Source organism: Electrona antarctica (genome assembly GCF_951216825.1).
Source record: "Electrona antarctica genome assembly, chromosome: 5".
In the NCBI taxonomy this organism is placed as follows: Eukaryota; Metazoa; Chordata; class Actinopteri; order Myctophiformes; family Myctophidae; genus Electrona; species Electrona antarctica.
Window position 1 is genome coordinate 7,198,190 of NC_136810.1, and position 9,776 is coordinate 7,207,965.

At 42.2% G+C, this 9,776-nt stretch overlaps 1 protein-coding gene across 1 annotated transcript; it reads left to right on the plus strand.

The window, feature by feature from the left end:
* Nucleotides 1–830: 830 nt before the first annotated feature.
* On the plus strand, nucleotides 831–9,176 carry actr6 (actin related protein 6). The gene is made up of 11 exons (XM_079500644.1): nucleotides 831–1,014; nucleotides 2,076–2,193; nucleotides 2,339–2,407; nucleotides 2,691–2,814; nucleotides 3,635–3,770; nucleotides 3,960–4,016; nucleotides 4,434–4,532; nucleotides 6,491–6,569; nucleotides 7,307–7,478; nucleotides 7,861–7,999; nucleotides 8,388–9,176. The coding sequence occupies exons 1-11, from the start codon at nucleotides 947–949 to the stop codon at nucleotides 8,515–8,517; spliced, it is 1,191 nt and encodes a 396-aa protein (XP_079356770.1). The 5' UTR covers nucleotides 831–946; the 3' UTR covers nucleotides 8,518–9,176.
* Nucleotides 9,177–9,776: the final 600 nt, after the last annotated feature.

Here is a 9,776-nt window from a genome sequence, read left to right on the forward strand (position 1 = left end):
ACCAAATAACCTCTGAGGCAGTTCTGCAGTTCCTGCATGACACTGGACTATATGACAAGATTTAGGTGAATAAATCACCAGACCAGTGGAGGGCAGTAATACGCCTCGCGGCGTCCACACTGCCGGAAATCAACAAGAAGAAGAAGAGGAGCTGCGTTGGGTCCCCAAGTCGGCTCCGTGGCCGTACCTTGAGTTGGCTGTGTGGCCCAAGGGGGCAGGCAGGCTTTCCAACGTTGAAGCTCTAGGTCCTAGTGGTAGGAGGAGGGACTACAGGCGGACCCGTGGATTCATGACCGGGAAACCCCGTGCAGCTGGGCTTTAACGTTGAGCGCTCAGTTGCCCTACGTCACTCAGGACCTCAAAGTTGAGGTCCTGGGAGGGACTTCCGGCAGTCTTCCGGGTGCTTCAAAACGCCACTGAGCAACTTCCACTGACATGAATAGCTGGGGGGGCGGAGCTTCGCGCTAGTTCAGTCTCTATTATATATATACTCTATGGTGTGGCCGTGACCGTCTCTTGTGTTGTCCTTGCGTTGGGTCCCCTAAGCAAATGTACTTAGTTATATTCCACCACTGATTAGTATATTATTACTATTACTAGTATATTACTATTACTGACGACTTAGATAATTATTATTATTATAACTATTAATAAACTACCTGTAGTTTTCAATGTATATTTATGATAATAAAGAGTTGTTGCCATTGCCATTTAGTTGGGTTGTAAGGTTGTTGCAGATGTTTATTGCAAGAGTGGAACTGTTCGTGTGTGACAGGTTTCAGTGGGGGTTTTCTTTCTAGAAGGACTGAAATCTCGACTCTGATTGGTCGAAAACCGAGCGACCAAATGAGCGGAAGTGAAGAGTTGGACGAACACTGCTCATGTGTTTACATTGTTTGAGCTACACGTTTTATGTGTTTGCTTGATAAAAAAATATATATAAAAAATGACCACACTAGTTTTGGACAACGGCGCTTATACAGCCAAGATAGGATACAGTCACCAGAAAGTCAGGTAACAATGTTAAATGTCAGCGGTATTTTAAATCGCACCTTTCACATCATATCCATGAAACACACAAGCAGTACAATAATATAAAATAATGCAAATGATTATTGAGTATTGGCATGGCATCATGGCATGTGTTCTATACTAGTGGTAGGCTGGTAGCAACTAGCAGGTTAGCCACGTTACGTGGTATTACCGTAGCCCCGAATCGATACGTTCCCTCAGTCCTAGCCCTGAAACATGACTGCCATGATAATCATCATCATGATGATTATCATGGCAGTCATGTTTCAGGGCTACCTCAGTCCCTACGCTCAGCTCTGGTCCGTCGCGTTAGAAAGAGCTATATAAATGCACCATTTACCATTGTAGGAATTCAGCAATCCAGTCAAACACACAGACTTCATTATTGTTCTGACCATGGGGTGCAAATTTCAAATTGTGCTACTGTTATCTACTACAAACTTCTATTAACATTGAGTGACTGCAGTTTCTTGCAGCGGTGAAATCTCCCTATAAGGCATGGACCAGAGCTAGAGTGACAGTAGAGACATTATTTGACCCAAACATCTGACAACTGTTGGGCTCTAGATCAGGGGTTCTCAACCCGTGGGTCGCGACCCCTCTGGGTTTATTTTTTATAATTTGTGGCTGGAAAATGGAAATGAAGAGTTTACATATAGTACACATAGTACATGCATACACCTTCCCTAATGATTATATCTGGTTTCAGTATTTATTTATGGTGTATTGTCTCTATTATTAAGGTTATTGTAGCAGTCAATTTATATTGGGGGTCGGGAGGGGCGGGGTGGGGGTCCCGAGACATTGCCAAAGCATTTCCGGGGGTCCCGGGCCAAAAACGATGAGAACCCCTGCTCTATACATTGGAGATCTTTATGATCCTAGTGATTCCATTAGCAGGACTGTTCTAACTACTAATAATGTACTCGGGCCGTACCTCACCTGTATTACTGCAGCTACTGATAATGTATCAGTAGCTGATAATGTGTTAATAATGCACTAATGGACAGTAGATAACGCTTCTCTCTTTCGCTCTGTCACAGTGTGGTTCCAAACTGTCAGTTTCGCTCCAAGACAAACAGAATGAAGACATTCACAGCCAACCAACTAGACGAGATCAAAGACCCATCTGGCTTATTCTACATCTTGCCTTACCAAAAGGTCACTGCTCACTGGGTTCCTATTCATTTAGTTCAGCAATCCTGACGAAGTGGACTTTATTCACGTATTTGTGTCTTTATTGTGGCACAGGTGCTGTTGTGTGTTTCTTATTTTGGTGTTGTGTGTTGCTATTATTTATGTACAGGGGTATCTGGTGAACTGGGACGTGCAGAGGAAAGTGTGGGACCATCTGTTTGGAAAGGAGATGTTTAAGGTGATGAGTTCTATTCATTTGTACTCTTTCTGCTGTAGTAAAGCTACAGTAACATGAGAGGCTAAGAGCCTGTAGATCTGCTGATGAGAGTGGGATGGAGCGGGATAAAAGACTGGCTCTTCTACCTTTCGAAAACCTGCTCCTTTCAAAATCTGCCTGCTCCACTCCTCTTACATGGTGTCGTCCTCATGGGCTCATTGTATGCTGTGGGGACAATATCTATAAAACGATATTGCTGCTCTCATTCATATCATTGATTGGATTCATCTCTTATCTTATCCAGGTGGACTTTGCAGAGAGCAGTATCGTGATCACGGAGCCGTATTTTAACTTCTCGTCCATCCAGGAATCCACAAATGAGATTCTGTTTGAGGAATATCAGTTCCAGTCGGCTCTCCGAATCAATGGTCTGTTTAACTGTCAACTTTTGTCAAATGCAGTTATTTCATTTTTTTTACATTATGTTTATTACATTAAAAATGCAGGCCATGTAATGGCATGTCAGCTATTTATTGATTTATTTTTATTCAACTTAAGTTGTTTCCATCCACCGTGCTGAACAGTTATGATGAAAATGTCAAATACACATGGTGGGCCAAACCAGATGAACCTTGTAAAGCATTTAAAACACTCAAACAACGGGTACATATACAAATATTACAGTAAATATCAGTAAGTAATACTAATCCATTTGATACCTTCTGATTTTTAACTAAGATAGTTCTTTGCGTGCTCATGGTAGGTAGTATAGTGCCAATCTAATAACTAATACCAGCCAGAGAGCATGAGTGGTGCAGTGGTAGTACCTGCCCACCACCATGGAGCCTAGGGGTTCGAATCCACCATGGAGCCTAGGGGTTCGAATACACCATGGAGCCTAGGGGTTCGAATACACCATGGAGCCTAGGGGTTCGAATACACCATGGAGCCTAGGGGTTCGAATACACCATGGAGCCTAGGGGTTCGAATCCACCATGGAGCCTAGGGGTTCGAATACACCATGGAGCCTAGGGGTTCGAATACACCATGGAGCCTAGGGGTTCGAATACACCATGGAGCCTAGGGGTTCGAATACACCATGGAGCCTAGGGGTTCGAATCCACCATGGAGCCTAGGGGTTCGAATACACCATGGAGCCTAGGGGTTCGAATACACCATGGTGCATCTCAGGCTGAGCGTCTACTCTGTGTGTCATTAATGGGGGTGTAACAACTGTTTGTCTTCCAGCTGGTTCTCTTAGCGCCAATCACTACTTCCTGTCACATCCATCAGAAATCTGCTCCCTTGTTGTTGACTCTGGCTTCTCCTTTACCCACATCGCCCCCTACTGCCGCGGCAAGATGATGAAGGAAGGCGTAATCAGGTACAAATAACAATGACCAACAATAATGGCAATAATAGTAACAATACTTTTACTACTATTAAAACCAAGTAGTACTACTACTAGTGTCTGCTATTAATAACATTGATAGTATACTACTAGTATTAATAATGATAATTAGATCCATAATTGTAGAAAAGAGTGTTTATTAGTGTGTGTTTTATGTTTCAGGGTAAACGTGGGAGGGAAGCTGCTAACCAATCATTTGAAGGAAATCATCTCATATCGGTAAACGAGACCGACCGTCTATTGGTCAGATTCCGCTGTCCTGTCCTTAGTTGTACAAGATGATTGGCTGATAAACTTGTCGACTATCATTATGATTTGTTATGTTGTTTTGTCTTGTCTTGGGAGGTCAAAAAAGCAAGTTTGGTTCTTTAACCCATTTAGGCCTGACCTCGAAATTTCAAAAAAATATTCTAAATCCTCCAGTTTTCTGAAATAAATATTTTCACGATTTTTCAAAAATAGCAGACCTACAAGCTTGTGGATCTGCTATTTTTCAATAGCTAAATTATAACATAATGTTTAAAACACCAAAAGGGGTTCCCGTCCAGAATGGGTTAAGTTTGCGAAACACTTCTCCTGTTAAGGTTTCTTCTATTCTTTCCCTCTCTGTCTCCCCTTCTCTCTGCTCTCCTTTAGGCAGCTCCATGTAATGGACGAGACTCATGTAATCAATCAGGTGAAGGAGGATGTTTGTTATGTTTCGCAGCAGTTCTTCAAAGACATGGAGACCGCTCAGTAAGACATGCCTCTCTCTCTACTCTGAGCTGTGTTGTGAGTGTTGCACAGTGAGACATGCCTCTCTCTCTACTCTGAGCTGTGTTGTGAGTAGGGTTGGGATTCGTTAGGATTTTAACGGTTCCGGATCCTTCCCGGATCCCTCTTAACGGTTCCGGTTCCTAACGGTTCCCTTAACGGATCCTAATATTATTTTTTCCCCCTTTTTTCTGACATAGATTATGCTTATATTATAACTAACCTAACCAAGTACATAATAAACACAAATTCATTAATTCAATTATTGAAAATGCACTTTACAATTATGAGGTGGCACTATTATTTAAACTTCACCACCACCACCAGCAGCTAGCCACCACAACAATATCATTGTTGCAATTTGTACTGTATATTGCAATTTGTAGCCTACTGTATATTAAATATACAGTACACATTGCAATAATGATATTGTTGTGGTGACAAATGTTGTCTTTAATGTTCAGATTAATGTAATATGAAGGACCCCTTACCCTAATGGAAACAAGTCATAGTGCTTTCTTGGATTATAAAATCCTTTTAGCAGACCTTGTATTGAACTGTATAGGCTACGTTCCTGTGCTTTTTTCTGCAAACTGTTTATAAAGTAATCAATCTATGGAGGTATATGCACCTAAACGCTGGGCTCTCAACAGTCACGCGATTAATTTAGAGCCAAATCAAAAGCAGTTGAGTTGCTTATAAGTTGTAAAAAATAAGTGCAGACAAATTGATTTGGCTCTATAGTTAACGTGATTCATAAAATATCAGACAGAAAGACGTCGAGTCATTGGCGTTCTAAATTAACACCATTAACAACAGTTGTACAATACGCCTAATGAAAAGCTCTGTAGACGTTAGTAGTTTTTATTTTCTATTACGTTACTAGCCTGGGGAAAGTAAACCAGCCTTGCATCAGATCGTCCCCCGTCGGCTGTGGTGAACCTGCGGGGAGAGCGGGCACGGCTTTCCGCATGGCTCACAAACGCGATGTGCCTAGATTATTCTCGTGAGTTGTGGACTCGTGTAGGCATATTGATTTTGAGATGTTTCCTCAATGTGGACGTGGTACAAGTTGCAACAACCTTTGCAGAGGGAACTATAGCATCGCATTTATTGCACTTTGCGTGCTCACTGCTCAGCCTCAGTCATTTCCCTCTCTGTTAACCACACTTTGAAGAGAGATCTGTGCGACATACTGTCCCAGTGTCCCACTCGCTCCGCGGCGGTCGCTGAATGCACAGAACAGTGGGTGGGCGTATCCTCCCCGACCCCACTCACTCTGTAGGTGGGGTGACGTCACCCCAGGCTCTGCTTGCATGCACACACAGACACAGCGGAGCTAAATGACGACTGATGAGAACCGTTTGGGGAACCGTTAATAAAAAAACGATGGAACCGGCTCCGGATCCGCAATGTCGGAACCGGGTCTGAAATGGACCCGGTTCCGAATCCCAACCCTAGTTGTGAGTGTTGCACAGTGAGACATGCCTCTCTCTCTACTCTGAGCTGTGTTGTGAGTGTTGCTCAGTAAGACATGCCTCTCTCTCTACTCTGAGCTGTGTTGTGAGTGTTGCACAGTGAGACATGCCTCTCTCTCTACTCTGAGCTGTGTTGTGAGTGTTGCACAGTGAGACATGCCTCTCTCTCTACTCTGAGCTGTGTTGTGAGTGTTGCACAGTGAGACATGCCTCTCTCTCTACTCTGAGCTGTGTTGTGAGTGTTGCTCAGTGAGACATGCCTCTCTCTCTACTCTGAGCTGTGTTGTGAGTGTTGCTCAGTGAGACATGCCTCTCTCTCTACTCTGAGCTGTGTTGTGAGTGTTGCTCAGTGAGACATGCCTCTCTCTCTACTCTGAGCTGTGTTGTGAGTGTTGCACAGTGCGGTGGTGTGTCATTATCTACTGTATTCTATGTAGTTAATAGTTGTATTTTGTGTTTAAGGTTAAAAGGAGAGGAGAATTCTGTAATGAGAGATTATGTTCTACCAGACTTCAGCAACATCAAGAAAGGTTTCTGTAAGGTAGGAGTCTGGATCTGTTGATTACTAATGTGGGCATGTACTGGCGGCACACCCCTAAATGCATATTTAACCCATTTTGGGCGGGAACCCCTTTTGGTGTTTTAAACATTGTTATAATTTAGCTATTGAAAAATAGCAGATCTACAAGCTCATAGCGCGCCACCGAGTGGCGCGTTACGAGCTTGTAGGTCTGCTATTTTTGAAAAATCATTAAAATGTGGCGCACGTCATTGAATATATATTTCAGAGCGAACATTTTGAACTAAAATATTTGCTTCTGGGGGGGGTCCCTGGAACTACATATTTTAAGATGGGGGTCGGTGGCCCAATAGAGATAATTCTGGGGGTCCTTGACATGAAAAAGGTTGAGCACCACTGACATAGAAACATAGGATTTAGAAGCCTTTTTTTTTAATCGACCTCAGTCCAAAATGGGTTAAAAGGGTAACAAAAGGGTGTTGTGTTTCAGCCACGGGAGGAGATGGTGTACACAGGGAAGTATAAGACAGGAGAACAGATTGTGTTGTGTTTCAGCCACGGGAGGATATGGTGTACACAGGGAAGTATAAGACAGGAGAACAGATTCTGTGTTGTGTTTCAGCCACGGGAGGAGATGGTGTACACAGGGAAGTATAAGACAGGAGAACAGATTGTGTTGTGTTTCAGCCACGGGAGGAGATGGTGTACACAGGGAAGTATAACGGTGTATAAACGGTATAAACGGTGTTGTGTTTCAGCCACGGGAGGAGATGGTGTACACAGGGAAGTATAAGACAGGAGAACAGATTCTGCGCCTGGCCAATGAGAGGTTTGCGGTTCCTGAGATGTTGTTTCAGCCCTCAGACATCGGTCTGCAGGAGATGGGAATACCTGAGGCTATAGTACACTCCATCCAGCTGATGCCTGAAGGTTAATACTACTACTGTAATCCTGTTACTAATGCTGCTACTACTACTACTACTAATAATAACCTTGTCTATGATTAAAATACTACAAAGACTTTTCCATCCATGTTTATTTATCGCTATAATTCCTTTATCAACAAAAAGATTGTCTGAAGTGAGTGTTAAACCACTTAACGCCTGCATCCGTATTGTGGGGAATTGTGGTGCTATAGTATTTTCAGAGAAAGCCTTCCGCACAATAACACAGAATACAGTAGTATAGAGTCCTGAAGGACTTCGCTCAACCATATTGGGTTTAAGTGGTTAAATCATTTCACTGAAACACAGACAAACTGTTGGAGCTGAGGTTGATTATAAACTTAATATTTGTGTTTTGTGTGTTTCAGAGATGCAGCCTCACTTCTACCAGAACATAGTGCTAACGGGAGGAAACACGTTGTTTCCTGGTTTCAGAGACAGAGTTTATAGCGACGTCAGAGCTCTTGCTCCTACTGAGTACAAAGTAAATGTACTACTGCCTGAAAAGTAAGTCTGTCTGTCTGTCTCTGTCAGTAACAGGTGGTGTGTCTTAAAAGCTTTATATTAAAGTACTTAAGATATACTAAGAGCTGTCAGCCAGAACATAACACACTTACGAGTTTGCGAGCTTACAGTTCTGTTGTTCTGTTTTACTCTCCTATAAGTTAACATGAGTTGTTACATACTCCGTACAGTGACTTAAATGGGTAAAATACAGTTCAGTGTTCACCAAAACCTGAGGAAGGGCTGCGGCCCGAAACGTTACCATTCAATAAAGATATTTTGGGAGCATTCATTGGTGTGCAGATTTTTCATTTCTTCTCACCAAAACCTTTCACTGCACTTCTGTTCTGTCTTTTACAACTCTACTCTGCTGTGTGTCGTTGTGTTCCAGTCCCATCACATTCTCCTGGGAGGGGGGGAAGCAGCTGGCAGACAACCCAGACTACGAGGAGATGATCGTGACCCGTGACGAATATGAAGAGAACGGACATTTCATCTGTGAAGAGAAGTTTGATATCTGACAGTTCATCAAGCAATGTAACTGACTTGACACCGTGTTCAACGCCGTATCTGCGACCGTTTTACTTCTTCTTCCCTTTTCTCCCAGTGTAGATATTATGCAAATTCCCAACAATTTCCATCCTGATCAGCCTGCAAGAGTCACTAGTGCAGCAAGTTAGCAACAGAGATCACCCTCCCCGCTCGACTTCCCTGCCTTGAACACAGACAATGGAGTCTTCGCTATGCCCCTCCACAAACCATCCTTTTCCAATCCTACGCTAGCAACGGTTGTTAAGCTGGCAAGCTTTCTCTACCGGAACAAAAATGTCGATGTGTGTGTGTATATGGGACCAAAAACACAAGAGGAGAAATGTCGAATAGGACGGTTTGGAAGGGGCTTAAGCCGGGTGCACCGCACACTCGCACAGAGGATTAAAACCCCTAGTCTCTGTGGTAGTGGTGGGCAGGAATCCAAACCCTATCTGAACCCTTAATTCTTCAGTGTTTTCTCATTCTGTCACATACTCAATGTTTCTAGAATCATAGGAATGTACATAATGTCTCTGATCCTTGCTCTCTTTGCTGTTGTTTTTTGTTTTGTATTTTTTTTTACCTCTGGTTTGATACTCTATATTTATAATATGTAATAAAGTTTTCCACATTAAAGTGTCTGTCATTAAGAAGTGTATTTAAAAACTCACATTTATTCTATTTGAAGATAAGCTGCTATGTTTTTTATGATAGGAAAATAGTATAATTGACTTTGACTTGCACTTTATCATGAATAATCCCCAACATTATTATTATATATTATTAAATATTTTTGATATTCTGTATATATATATATATATATTTGATATTCTGTGCAGTATTTAAGGACAGTTAAAATGTTGACTGGCGTGAATAAATACTGTATACTTTTTGTCTAAAATCACTGACATTCTGTAATTCAACCACTAGATGGCAGTAATTGTCAATTAACACTACGCCGTCAAATGGTATTCTAGCCATCTGCACTGCAGTGCACTCGAGATTAACGAAATGTATATTCCATCAATAAATGTACCACCTGGCACCTGTAGCCTAAATATGAACATAATTATATATCACTAAAATTAAGTGTAGACAGTGGATATATGAGGCTGTAATTAAGTGTTTCAACTCTGGCCTACACCACTCCAATGAGTGACCATACGTATAATATTGTGTATGTACTGAAATTGGGGGGGGGGGGGGGGGGTCTAAACAGGTTAATGTTTTATTTTTTCATATAAAAAAA